At 31.9% G+C, this 15,717-nt stretch overlaps 1 protein-coding gene across 1 annotated transcript in view; it reads left to right on the plus strand.

Annotated features, from left to right (window-relative positions):
* Window positions 1–3,150: 3,150 nt before the first annotated feature.
* Window positions 3,151–15,717, plus strand: part of LOC114336494 (lebercilin-like protein) — a 52,743-nt gene continuing 40,176 nt past the window's right edge. Inside the window, exon 1 of the mRNA XM_028286868.2 lies at window positions 3,151–3,325. Coding sequence (XP_028142669.1) covers window positions 3,261–3,325 — 65 coding nt within the window. The 5' untranslated portion in view covers window positions 3,151–3,260. The remainder of the gene's footprint in view (window positions 3,326–15,717) is intronic.

Genomic DNA, 15,717 nt, shown 5'->3' on the forward strand with positions numbered 1-15,717 from the left:
TTGGTATTTCCACAGTTGGGCAAAGGTTTACTGAATTTTTTTTGAGCGTATACCGGGTGGAAGAAAATAAATTTTTTCTTATGTTAAATTTGAGACACCCTGTAGGGAGGACACGGTACAAGTGTGGGTATATATCGAAACCGTATTATAGTCTTATGTTTTCTGAATACTTTGCTTTTCGAATATCCCTCATAACTTTAGAAACAAAGAAAATATGTGGTTTTATCCTTTAACCTGTGTTTTTAATGAAACAAAACTAAATTAACAATAAAAAATAGCAGTTAACAAAACTTTAAAAACAGAAAGGCACATAAAGTAAACAGTTCTGATCCACACCTATCAGAGTTATTTGTCGTCAAGGTAAGCGATATGCACAGCCAAATAAGAGAACACACTCAAATAAGAGAAGATTTGGAAAAAGAGTCAACCTTAGAATATATAGGATATAGATATATGGATTATATAAAACCGGAGAAAGAAATTTGGCAGGCAAAAACGCAAAGAAGAAAGGTAGACTACGACAAACATGCTATAGAACCCTAGGAAAAATATTCGAAAAAAGGGGAACAGCATGGATAGAAGAAAGGACGCGAGCCAGAGATTAGAAAGATTGGGTCCAATTTAGGCATAATGTAAATAATATAGCAGAATATTAGTTAAGTTTAAGATTAAGTTGGATATTAATATTGATTTGTTTTTGTATTGTATTATAATGTATTGTCGCCTTACACCACAATGTGATAACAGGGTCTTTAAAAATATAAACAGCGTGTCTACTTAAGTTGAAAACACTAATTATGCTAAATGAAAACAATTGTGTCGCAAATTCCTCGGTAGAATGCAGTAGGATGTGGTTACCCATACTAAAAGAGGAAGTCAATAGAAAGAAAATACCACGATTAGTAAGTCATTACCATATCGAGTTAGTACATATTTTATATTTTAGTATTATTTATATAATATCTATGTAATTATATATCTAATTATGGTAAAATTATAAATATATCTAATTTGGTATTAGTTTTGAGAGTAAACTAAATGTAAGCCCAAATATTTACGATGTCGGGATAGTATCACGAGGTTTTTTCCTGGTTTTCCCTCGTGATTTACTATGGAATCTCTAGCGCGAGAATTTTACTGCCATCGTTGCATTTGGTTGTCTTTTTAAAGACATGTTTTAAAGACATGCTATGATTTTTTGTGGCGAGTTGAGGTTGATTTCATATGTAATCGAATGGACTATCTTTTAGTAAAGTCGTCCCAGGAACGCAAATCATCAATATTGGCAATATCATTTTAAAGTCTTCTACTTTAAAATGTATAATACATGCCTGAATTGTCGATATAAATGAGTCAGATTAAATAAATTATTAGAAGAATTTTTTACTAAGCAACCACATTTTTGTTTATTTAGTATTATTTTGTATTTTAACGGCACCCGACTTGGGCGTCGAAACGTTAATAAATTCATTTTTTTTGGTAAAATTGTGGCTTATTTCCCATCGAAAATCCTTAATTATAAGTTGGAGACATATGGGAAACTTTTTTATTATTAATTTTACGAAAAAAGTTATTCTTCATAAAAAGTTCCGCATACTCTAAAACCTAAGATTCAATCATTAGATATCAAATTTTATCAACATTATACGAGGTATTTGGAAAAATATGAATTTCGTACCTTTATTTCTCTGAATATCGAAAATTATTATTATGAAAAGTTATTTGGAATTAAAAAGTAAGATGAAATATGCAATTACATGCTTCTAATTAAAAACAAATATTTTACAAATTTTTCTCAAATTTATGAATACCTAAACATCGTTTTTATTTACTACAAATATGATAACTCTTTTATTAGTCATTTTACGAAAAAACTTATTCTTCGTAAAAAGATCCGCATGCTCTAAAACCTAAGATTCAATCGTTAGATATCAAATTTTATCAATATTATACGAGGTATGTCAAAAAATATGAATTTCGTTCAAGGGTAAAGTACCTTTATTTCTCTGAATATCGAAAATTATTATTATGAAAAGATATTTGGAATTAAAAACTAAGATGAAATATGCAATTACATGCTTCTAATTAAAAACAAATATTTTACAAATTTTTCTCAAATTGATGAATACCTAACCAACATCGTTTTTATTTATTACAAATATGATAACTCTTTTATTATTCATTTTACGAAAAAAACTTATTCTTCCTAAAAAGATCTGCATAGTCTAAAATCTAAGATACAACCATGATATATCAACTTTTATTAATTTTATACGAGGTGTGTCAAAAATATTAATTTCGCTCCTGAGCATTATAGTACCTTTATATTTCACAATATTTCAATTAGAAGCATGTAATTGCATATTGAAACAAAGTTTTTAATTATAAACAACTTTTTGTGATAACAATTTTCAATATTGTGAAAAATAAAGGTACTTTACTACTGAGTGAAATTCATATTTTTTGACATACCTCGTATAAAATTAATAAAATGTGATATCTGATGGTTGCATCTTAGGTCTTAGGACATACAGAGTTTTTTATAAAGAAACCCTTTTTTTCGTAAAAGTAATAATAAAAGAGTTACCATATGTGTAATAAATAAAAAAATTAGGTATCCATAAATTTGAGAAAAATATTTTTTTCAATAATTAGAAGCATGTAATTACATATTTGATCTTAGTTTTTAATTCCAAACAACTTTTCATAATAAGAATTTTCGATATTGAGAGAAATAAAGGTACTTTACTCTTGAACGAAGTTTACATTTTTTGACATACCTCGTATAATATTGATAAAATTTGATATCTGATGATTGAATCGTAAGTTCTAGAGTATGCAGAACTTTTTATGAAGAATAACTTTTTTTCGTCAAATTAATAATAAAAAAGTTTCCCATATGTTTCCAACTTAAGTAGACACGCTGTATAAGGTAAGTAGATACTACTTATTGTAACCTTCCTCTAAATGACGGATTTTTCATTTCGGTAAAGTTATTTCACTGTTTTGAAATCAATATACGGCCTAGATTTTAGATATCTCTAGATTGTAGTTAACAGTAAAATTAATATCAGACACTTATGGCCAAACCGACCGCTGTAGTTGAACAACCCATATCCAATATTTCTATAGCAACCGGCCATTGAAAGTTATATACAAACATGTCATTCCTGCATTGCAGTTTTTGAAAGATACCATTTTTATATAATTTTTATATACAAAGGAACTTTTGTTATTTTAAATAGATCTGTTTCAATATTATGACCAGTTATAGCAGTTCGGTTTCAGTGACTGTTAACAAATCTCCTAATTCCGATGCATCTCGGTAAGTCTATTTATCTGTTATGTTTAGTTGAAAGAAATTCTTTACTATTACTTACCCTTTTCATAAAACAATAAAAGCTTAATTTAATTTGAGCTATTATTATTTAGTGGTCATAGATGAATCGGTTTTAAATATATTTTAAGCACGTTTATTGTTTGATATAATATATAAATATTATATTTTTCAGGGTTGTTTCTCATGGCATATTTTTCAGGGTTGTTTCTCTATCTTTATTTTGTTGTATATAGTTCAAATAGAGGTTATCGTTCCACATAACTGTTAAAATCTGAAATTCAGAAAAAGAGGACATAAACTATTCGTTAAATAAAAATTTGAAATTAAAAGTATATAAATATATTTTTCAAAAGAGGTATTTGATAAAGAAAGGACTCATGAGAAACTAGATAATAGTAAAACTGACAAACAAAATTACTAATAGGTACTACTTTTTTTTATTTAATTTGATGGCTTTGATGAAAACCAATTAGCCAGACAATCTTTTTATTTAACTATGATATTTTTTTTATTGAAAGCTTAGCTCTGTAAAATATCTGGGAATGCACTTGGACAGGGGATTAACCTGGAAAACCCATATATGGAACAAACGTAAACAACTGGGCATAAAATTTAGTAAGCATTATTGGCTTCTAGGGCGTAAGTCTAAGCTCACGACAAGAAATAAGGTAAACTGCTAGTCTACAACACAATATTCAAATCAGTCTGGGCATATGGTCTGCAGCTCTGGGGAACAGCATCCAAGTCGAATGTATCCATAAATGAGAGATTCCAGTCCAAGGTGTTACGTTCAATCATCGATGCTCCATGGTTTGTTACTAACAGGGATATTTACAATGATCTGGAAACGAAAACCGTCAGTGAAATGATAGTGGAGTTAGGTGTAAAATACATCGTACGTCTTGAAAGCCACGAGAATGTGCTTGCAATTAATTTGGTAGACAACAGTCAGGAAACAAAACGGTTAAAGAGACAGACACCATTAGATTTACCGCACAGACATTAATATTGTTACAGTAGCTAAGTTAATGTGTGTACATACAGTAATTTAATATTGTCTCTATAGATATGTGTGGAGCTGGTCACAATCTCTTCATGTCATTTTTTCCCAGATAAAATGTGCCTATTGTATGTTGTAACAGATTTCCTAAAAAACATAAAAAAATTAAAGCTCATCCTTCCTCACGATTACAAGGCTAATAGGCGAGCGGCAGCAACCCCTAAAATTACCTTATACCGACCACGAAAATCAACTTTAAGGTGAATGAGCAATTTTGGTGATTCTTTATGTTTTCGAGGTTGCTGAATCTGAATATGTATTAAGTTTATTTGTATCTAGAGTTGGAGGAATATGTTCAAAAATTAAATTTTATGCCAAAATGCGAAAAATAAATTTTGATGATTTTTCAATTTTACCTCGCTGTATCTTTGGTGGCTGTAAATATTTTCTTTTGAAAATGTTACTGTGTCATATTTGAAGCATTTAGATAACATTGAGCTTTGTCCCAAATGTTTAAATATATTATAAGAGGAGTTGTTAAATTTTGTCGTCAGATTACGTTAGTTTTTTAAAAAAGGTGAGTGTCAAACTTTTTAGTTTATAATTTTAACCAACACAGCAATAAAATATAATTCATGAAGAAGTTTTCTGGAAAATTTTAAGTTAAAATATGCAATAGGAAAGAAGTTATGTGACTTTATAGACGAGCGGCACACCCCAAAAACTGCTTTTTTCTCGACATAGTGTGTACTGTGATGACCACGGTGTGGTGAATGGCTAATTTTGGTCATACTGTATGTTTTTGATGGCACTGAAAACGAAAATTAGGTTTATTTTGAATTTTACGTGGGGGAACATTGGCAAAATCGCAATTTTCCCTAATAGTCCAGAAAGCCACTGCGCATCCGCTAGGAAAAATATTCTGATTCGAATTTTTGGAACAATCTTACTCAAAAAGGACCCCTTTTAACAAATTTGCATGTTGCCAGGTCCAAAAGTGGGTCAAAAATTTTTTAAACGTTCTTTTTTCCTAAAATTATTTTTTTGCATCGAACAAAGTTTTTTAGGTTTTTTGGATCATTCCAAACAGAAAATGTCTTTAGTGACTTTTCTCTAATGTTGATAGTTTTTGACATATAACCGATTAACAATTAAAAAATTGCAAAATCGGCCGTTTTTAACCCTCAAAAACTATGTGAAAAACTGAAAATTTCAATGTTGGCAAGGTAGGTAGATATTCTTTAAACATCGATTGATGAAATTACGAAGAGCTCTTTGCAATACCATATCGAGAACCCCTTTGTTTTTTAATTGCTAATAATGTTGCGACACTATTTTCAACCATTGCATGTATATTATAAATGTAATTTGCGTAAATATATGATGTGCAGAAAAATATTCTGATTCAATTTTTTTTCACCCTCTTTCTTAAAAAGGTCCCCTTTTAACAAATTTGCATGTTGCCAGAATCAAAAAGCAATCAAAAATTTTTTTAAACGTTTTTTTTGTTTTTTCCTAAAACTAATTTTTTTGTATCGGACAATTTTTTTTTACAAATAGACATTTGTAAAAATGTCTATTCTCACCGACGGCGGCACCGGCGCTGGGATTTCAACCCCGGCCTACCTGCATGGAAGTCAGACATACTACCGCCTGCGCTACTCCGGCCCCTTAGTTTTACAATATCACTAACTTCTTCTTCCTTTGGCAACATAACCCTGGATGGGTCTTTGCATGTCTGGCTATGTCCTTCCATTCAGATCTCTCGTGGGCCCTTCTCCTCCATTGTCTTATTTTCATGGTTTTCAGGTCGTCTTTCACGTCATCCAACCATCTCGTCCTGGGCCTTCCTTTTTTCCGCCTTCCTATTCCACTGTAACATATTCTTTGTCCTTTTAGTGTCTTCTTGTCGCTGAATATATCCCAGCCATGACAGTCTTTGACTTTTCACAAATCTTACAATGTCATACCCTTCATTCAGTTCATTAACCTCGTCGTTTCTCCTGATTCTCCATGTGCCGTCTTTCTCTTGCACCGGGACATATACTTTTCTCAGTATCTTTCTGTCGAATGTCCTGAGTTGGGTTTCATCTTTTTTCATCATTACCCAGGTTTCACAACCATAGGTTACTACGGGTCTAATCAAAGTTCTGTAGATAGTCATTTTGGTTCCCTTGTCTAATAATCTCGATGCCATCAATCTTTTATTAGCATATTGTAACTAACTTAATATTGTCCTTTTCATGAGCATTTTTCAGTGCGTAACAAATGATAGAAAAAAAGGTTAGTCCGTGATAATACACATTTATGACATTTATTCTAACATGACATTTTAGTTAAATCTGACAGTTGTCACATTTTATTTTCAATTTGGAATAAAAACAAATCAAATGTGTTTCTTGCATTTATAAAATGGTATTTTCTTTGATTTGTATAGTCTTATAAATTATACAGATTATATTTGTAATATTATTATCTAATTAAAAATTATTTTTTTTATTATGGCGCCATCTATCGACAACTAGAATAACTAGAATAAATGTTGTAAATGTCTGTAATCACGGACGTGCCTTTTTTCTGTCACATACAGTTTAATGCGTTAGAAAGAAATCGAAAAACTGTGACGCACTGAAAGATGACCATGAGAAAAGAATAGTAATAAATTATGAAAATTGCATAAATTCCATTATGAAAAACTGAAAACATTAATCGAAAATACGGTAATGAGACTAGCATAGATGATCAGAATCTGGGACCAGATAGTGGAAATCAGTATTAAATATACCAAACAATGATGCGTACCTACTATCTCCATTTGTGCAAAAACACAAATTGAATACTCTTCTTTTTTCTTCTTTTGTATAGACATGGCTCATGACTCTGTCTGTTCCTTCAATGAGCCTCTAGTAAGTTGTCGTTCCATCGTTTTCGTGGTCTTCCTACTGATCGTATTCCTATTGAGGAACCGTCTCTCGCCGTCCTTACTACTCTATTTGTGGTCATTCGGCTTATGTGGTCATTCCATTCTATTATGTTTCTTACTCAGTTATTAATGTTGTCCACCTTGCATCTCCGTCGTATATCTGTACGTCTAGCTCTGTCCCATCCCATAGAGTCTTACCATCGATTTCCTTACCTCCGCTGTTTCGAGCAATCATTCTGTCCTCTCTGTGTCGGGTCGTGTTCCTGCCCCGTATGTCATTACTGGTCTGATGACTGTTTTTGTACATTCTGCCTTTCATTTCTTTTCCGATATTTTTATTTCTTCATATTGTGTCATTCAGGCAACCTGCGGTTCTGTTTGCTCGATTCACTTGATCTTCCTCTTCTGTTTCGAGACTTCCTTAGCTAGATAGTGTGATGCCTAGATATTTAAACTCCATTACTTGTTTTATTATCTGACCCTCCAGCTCCAATTTACATCTTATTGGATTTGATTTTATTTATAACATAACAATGCATTTTGTCTTTTTTTGGGGAAATTAACAATTAACATATGGTATAACTAGACCCAAACCCAGACATCCAAAGTGAAAGTTATCCTCCAACACCAAATTGTTCTTGATGGTCCACATAATGTCCAGAAAAAAGTCACACCATTTTGAGCGTCATGTTTGAGCGGGAGAGGGGGGAGAAATCGGTAAATTAGTAGTTTTCTATGATTTTCGTTAATATTTCTAAAACTATGCGGTTTAGCATGAACAACCTTCTATACAAAAATGTTCTACATTAAATTTGAAATAAAAAAGGGTCTATGCATAATCCTTCTAAAATGAACAGTTCCAAAGTTACGGAGGTAGTATAGTATAATTGGTCCAAAAAATAGCCTAACCCAAACATCCAAAGTAAAAGTTTTCCTCCAACACCAAATTATTCTATATAGTCCACAAATTGTTCAGTAAAAAGTTACATCATTTTGAGCGTCCGGTTTGGAGGGGAGATGGGGAAGAAGTCGGTAAATTAGTAGTTTTATTATGTTTTTGGTAAATATTTCTAAAACTATGCTTTAGCGTAAACAATGTTCTATACAAAAATGTTCTACATAAAACAAAAAAGGTCCTATACATCATTGTTACAAAATCAACGGTTCCAGAGTTACGGAGGGTGAAAAGTCGAGGTTTTTAATGTAACCGGGGGTAGTAAATAAATATCAGTATGGCTCTGGATTTCTATTAAACACTTTATTTCATTTTAGTAAAAACAAAAGTTTACTTCTAACTAAAAAACTAAGGTTATGTCACTTTTTGCGGGAACCAGTGTGTCGACCGTTGTCACATGCGTTAAGCCAAGTCTACATTGTTTCTCACGATACTACAATACCTCCCCTCTAAAGATCCAAACGATCGGGAGCTTTAATCACCCTTCTGGACCGCACTGGCAAAACATTCGTCTTATCTATAATTTTTTCCTCTACGCTTTCACTCACTTTATCACTACTATCCGGTTCCTCGTTACGCGCACTGTTATCTCCTATACTCATCATTGATGAACTAATGCCACCAATACTATCTGATACAATTAATTCAGGTGTCTTATCATAAAGAGGCATCATAGGATCAGATCCTTCAAAATCATCTAAACTTAATTTAAACCTAACGTTTGCTAACGGCAAACTTTTAAACTCTCCAAATAATGTTATTAACGGTTTGTGGTCTGTTAAAATTTCAAAATGTCTTCCTGCTAAATATTCGTATAACTTGTGCGTAGCCCAATAAATGCATAATGCTTCCTTCTGTACCATACTATAACCTAACTCTGCTTTCGTTAGTAGCCTTGAAATATAATTAATTGGTCTTTCAGTACCATCGGGCATCACGTGCAAAAGCACTGCTCCTAATCCGTATTCACTACTATCACAAACTAGTCTTAATTTTTTTAATGGATCAAAATGAATCAGAATTCTATCAGACACTAAATGTCCCTTTGCAGCCTCGAATGCCTCATCGCATTCTTTTGTCCACTTAAAGTTTGTATCCTTTTTGGTTAACTCATATAAAGGTTTTAAAATTTGTGACAAATTTGGAATAAACCTTGAATAATAATTCGTCATTCCTGCAAAGGCTCTTACCTCTGTAATATTTTTAGGTACTGGAATATTTAATATTGCTTTCACCTTCTCTTCACTTTTCTTTAACCCTTCTGCTGATATGATATGCCCTAAATATTTGATACTACTTTGAAAAAAACTACACTTACTCCTATTTAATCTAAAACCTGCCTCATCCAATCTTTTTAAAACTTCATATAAATTTGCAACATGTTCAGCATCATCTCTCCCTGTTACCACTACATCATCCAAGTAATTCACCGTCCCTGCACAACCCTGTAACACCTTCTCTACTGTCCGCTGGAAAATTGCACAAGCTGGCTTGGTACCGTAAGGTAAACGGTTAACTTTAAATATACCATATGGTGTGCTCCATGCAAGAAGTTCTGCTGTCTCTGGTTCTACCTGCAATTGGTTGTATGCATTTAAAAAATCTAGTTTGCTGAACTGTTTTCCTCCTTGTAACGCTGCAAATAGATCCTCAATTCTGGGAATGGGGTGGTTAACATTTTGCAAATATTTATTTATTGTGACTTTGTAATTAGCACAAACTCTGACATCTATTCCATTAGCCTTGTACACTGGTACTAACGGTGTTCCCCAGTTTGCATTGGGTACTAGCTCTATCACTTTACTTTCTTTTAATTTCTTGATCTCTTCAACTACTTTTTCCCTAAATGCAAATGGTATCGGAACTGGTTTCCGAAAAATAGGTGTAACCCCTTCTTCAATTTCTAATTTAATATTTTCATATTTAAACGTCCCTAACTCATTCTTAAACAAATTTGCAAACTTACTTATAATATCTTCTGCAGTTGGTTTTTGACAAACCGTATACAATACTGAGCTAACTCTACTTACTTTACTGTCATCTAAATATACATCTGGACCCTTCAAACTTAAACCAAAATCATACCAAATATCACGGCCTAATAAACATTTTGTAGCCCCCTCAACAATCAAAAAAATGCATTCTTTTTCTCTATTGTTTATCCTAAAAAGTAATCTAATTTGCCCTTTTGGAGTAACCACCGAGCCATGATAAACTTTTAACATAATTGTAGGTAGTTGGTTCCAGATTTACATGAGAAAACTTTTCTTTATAAATGTTATATGGTAAACAAGACAGTCCTGCTCCCGTATCAACCTCAAACGTTATGGGTACATTATTAAGTAATACCTGCATTTTGATTGGCTCTAATAAGTCATTCTCTAAACTAAAAATATCAATATTAAAGAAATCCAATGTCTGGACCTCTGGCTCTTCGTCTGCCTGAATACTAAAATTTTTGTCAATTTTTGTTTTACAAGCCCTAAAAATGTGCCCCTTCTTTTTACAGTTTTTACAAGTGTAACTCTTAAATTTACAATTTTTAAAATCATGATTGGCTTTATTACAATGAAAACATAGTACATGATTAGCATTTACCTTAATATCTGTCTTTTGGTCATTTTCCGAACTTGCCTTAAAGTGTCCTTGCTTCACTTCAGTGTGCCTTTGTGCACTTGCCTTACTCTCACCATAGTTGATATCCACCTCTCTAGCTTCCCTCATCGAAGCTTCTTTTGACACAGCAATTTCTAGCAGCTCTTTCAACTCTTTCTTATTGGGGTCTTCTTCACACAACCTATCTAAAATTGGGCCTGGTCTCATCTCTACAACAAATTTTTCCTGGACTCTATATAGTAGATTCGTTTTAAAATCGCACTCTGCTGCCACATTTTTTACTTTAATAAACCAATCATTGATGGACTCCTGACCTTGTTTCAATGAATCAAACTTTATTCTTTGTCTATATAAAGAAACTCTAGGTTTAAATTGACTAGCCAACAATCTAATAATTTCCTCGTAGCTCTTATCTTTTGGCTTAGCCGGTGAACATAAATTTTTCAAAATTTTATAAATATCTTCACTTAATAGTGTCAACAATACAGCTACCTTTCGATCAGCTTCAATTAAATTCGCCAACAAATACTGCTCCAATCTTTCTTCGAACACTTCGAAGTCACCACCTTGCTGAAAACCTGCTAGGGCTGAAATATTCCCAGCATTTACTATCGTCAGATTCGCTGTGGTTTGATTTGGGGCCGTTCCCTCGTGGTCTACCATGTTGAGACTCAAAATACTTAAATAATAATTGGGAATCTACCTAGTTTATCTCGTCGCCAATTAATGTAACCAGGGGTAGTAAATAAATATCAGTATGGCTCTGGATTTCTATTAAACACTTTATTTCATTTTAGTAAAAACAAAAGTTTACTTCTAACTAAAAAACTAAGCTTATGTCACTTTTTGCGGGAACCAGTGTGTCGACCGCTGTCACATGCGTTAAGCCAAGTCTACATTGTTTCTCACGATACTACAGTTTTCGATACTTTTTATATTTTTTGGGCAATTTATAATATTATTACTGATGAAAGAAATTTTCTTTAACAGGATTGTGTTTTGTAAATAAAATTTGCTACTTCAGTGGCCGATGGTATGTTAGTGATAAGCCCTTGAAGAAACGTCAACCTCACCACCCAAAATCATCATCAATTGCCCAAAAAATATAAATGTATTGAAAACCTCCACTTTTCACCATCCTTAATTCTGGAACGGTTGATTTTATAAGAATTATGGATACCTAGGACCTTTTTTGTTTTAAATTTTATGTAGAACATTTTTGTATAGAACATTGTTTACGCTAAAGCATAGTTTTAGAAATATTGACGAAAAACGTAAAAAAATTACTAATTTACTGACTTCTCCCCTATCTTCCCCCCAAACCGGACGCTCAAAATGGTGTAACTTTTTACTGAACAATATGTGGACCATATAGAACAATTTGGTGTTGGAGGAAAAATTTTACTTTGGAAGTCTGGATTAGGCCTTTTTTTGGACCAATTATACTATACTACCTCCGTAACTTTGGAACCGCTCATTTTAGAAGGATTATGCATACGGCCTTTTTTATTTCAAATTTAATGTAGAACATTTTTGTATAGAATGTGACTGTAGAATGTGATATTTGTAGTGTGACTTTTCCTGAACATTATATAGTCCTGTCGCCAGGGGGGGTACAACGGCCTCCTTAATTCAGATGGACTTACCCAAGTTTTTTTTATATATTTTGACCCGCAGAATAAGAATTTTTTGGGTAACAGTTGATCCGGATGTCGATAAGATTGTTATAGACAAAGAACTTGATAAATTACATAACAGCGATTTCTCGCAAAACGAAATATCTTTTTGTATTTTTTGGGTCATTTTAAGCAAAAAATATTCCTACAAGTTTTTTCGTAGAATGCATAGTTTTCGAGATAACCGCGGTTGAACTTTCAAAAAATCGAAAAATTGTAATTTTTGAACCCGAATAACTTTTGATTAAAAAATAAAGTAGCAATCCTGCTTACCGCATTTGAAAGTTTAAGTCAAATTATATCGGTTTTGATTATTTGCATTGCTAAAAATTTATTATTTTATTGTTAAACAAAGTTATAAACACCTAGTATGTGAGTGATGTTTTCAATGATTTCTCATTTAAAATCGAACGAGTAGGTAGAGTAGCTACAAGTGCAAGCGAGGCAATTTCTACGTAGCATGCGTTAAAACGCATGTATTAGGTACGGGAAACACATGTGTTTATAGATTTCTTTAACAATAAAAAAATTAATTTTTAGCAATTCAACTAATCAAAACCGATATAATTTGACTTAAACTTTCAAATGCGGTAAGCAGAATTGCTACTTCATTTTTTAATCAAAAGTTTTTCGGGTTCAAAAATTGCAATTTTTCGATTTTTTGAAAGTTCAACCGCGGTTATCTCGAAAACTATACATTCTACGAAAAAACTTGTAGGAATATTTTTTGCTTAAAATGACCCAAAAAATACAAAAAAATGTTTTGTTTTGCGAGAAATCGCTGTTATGTAATTCCTCAAGTTCTTTGTCTATAACAATCTTATCGACATCCGGATCAACTGTTACCCAAAAAATTCGTATTCTACGGGTCAAAATATATAAAAAAAACTTGGGTAAGTCCATCTGAATTAAGGAGGCCGTTGTACCCCCCCTGGCGACAGGACTAATATGGACCATATAGAACAATTTGGTGTTGGAGGTAACTTTCACTTTGGATGTTTGGGTTATGCCATCTTTTGAATCAATTGTATCATACTAATTAATGTTAAATTTTCTGGCGGATATGTTAAATTGGTGCAGCATACGTTGTAAATCATCTTCACTTTTTTAACAAAAGAGATTTTAAAAAATTACTAAAATCGTTTATAAAAGGTTTATTTTATTCAAAATACCTCAAATTTATCTGTGCTTGCACTATTTAATGAACAACCAAGTACAACGTGTGTTAATTCCCCTAGTTCACCACATAAGCATGAGGAATTATCAATTAAACTAATTTTGCATTTGTAGCTCGGTGACATTGCATAATTTACACTTATTCTATTTATATTATATAATAATAAAGTTCCTGTTGTTTTGGTTGTGGAACCATCTTAGACTTGGGATTTGAACTTAACATGATTCAAAATTTAATAAGGTTTTTTAAGTATGGCATTCAAATCTGTATATACAGGGTGATTGATTAGTGGGGTAAAGCTCCGTATATCCGTTATAGTAATAGATAGCGATAAAAGTTAATACCAAAAATTGTAGCCAACTTTAAACATTACAAAATTAGTTAGAATGTTACAGGTTGTTCGATAAAATAGTGGCAGACCAAACTTTTGTTCTTTTAAAAGGAACACCCTGTAATTTATTTTATATTCGAAATCTCCTTAACTTTTCCATTACAAAAATATAAAGGGTTGGTATGTTATACAGGGTATTTACAAAGTTATACCAATTTTATATGAAAATCGTAACAAGTTCAACTCCCTGTATAAATAAAAATAAGCACAACGGCAATGGCTTATTGATGCCATATTTTTTTTATTTATTGTCAAAATTTTCATAAATGCTTGATATTGCTAATTTTCTTTATATTGAATACATGGTGAGTCAAAACACAAGTACATTATTTTCTCAGTAATTTTAAATGGAATACCCTGTATTTTGTATCACTATCGAAAAGTACCCTTACCGTACTTTAATTTGTATACAACATTTTCTATGTCTAAATTTATTAGTTTTCGAGATATTTTCATTTTTCCATGGGCCAGTAGCGTGGCCACCCAGATTACCAGAATTTAATAAACTGGACCGATTTTTTTTGGGTTACTTTAAGAATGAACGTTATAAAATGTATCCAACAACAAGATATGAGATGAAAAATAGAACACAAAGTGTATTTTGAAGTGTTAATTTACAAATGCTTCGTAGTGTAAGTAACTCATTCAATGACTGTTTTTAGGCATGCATAAATGTGCTAGGAGGTCATTTTTAACATCTTATGTAATTAAATATTTAAAATATTTTATTAAAAGTAGCTTTTAATTTTTTCAAAAATGTTGTAGGTATTTTGTGTTCATGTCTTTTTTGTAAAATTTTTTACTGATAAATTATTTTTCTTTCTTTATTTGTTACTTACATTGTTACATTTACATACAAAAGTAGTTTTTAATTGTTTTCACAAAATGCTGCATTTTGTGTTTGTGTTTTTTTTTTTGTAAAATTAATAACTAATAAATTATTTTTCTTTCTTTATTTATTACTATTACACTTACATACAATAGTTATTTATGAAACAATCCGTGAAGTATGCTTTTTGGGAATGCACGCGATGTTTAGAGCACGAGCGACAGCCGAGCGAGTGCTATACGTCGCGTAAGTTAGCAAAAAGTACTTCACGCACAGTTTCATACAATATTTTATCTACGATAAACAAATAAAAAAAACTGTAACACTTCGTCACTGGAATTCATTTCTATTCTACAATGTTTAGAACTTTGATATTTAAAAATTCTAACTTCTTTCAAACCACAAAACTGTCAAAACTTTTGTTGTAATTTATTGCTCATTATGTCATCACCATGACAACGCGAACGTTAAGGATATTTGATAATATGAAAGTGTGCCAAAAAACAGTGCGAACAAGTAAATCTCACTTAAAATACAGTGTTACTTCACGCACACTTTAAACCCTTCACGCACTGCTATCTATAATGACAGTTTTCACAAACTAAAAACTTAGGTGAGACCGGGGTTGGTTGTTACAGATTTGGCTAAAAGAATAATATAACAAAAACTATTTTTAAGAAATGTATTTTAAATAAATTAAACAAAAGTTTGACACTTCTTTTACTTATTAAAGAACTGAAATAAAACTTAAACACTATTGAGTTAGACAAAAAGTGTAAAATATATGCTGACGACAAACGTAACAACCAA

This window comes from Diabrotica virgifera, chromosome 8 (genome assembly GCF_917563875.1).
Source record: "Diabrotica virgifera virgifera chromosome 8, PGI_DIABVI_V3a".
Classification (NCBI taxonomy): domain Eukaryota; kingdom Metazoa; phylum Arthropoda; class Insecta; order Coleoptera; family Chrysomelidae; genus Diabrotica; species Diabrotica virgifera.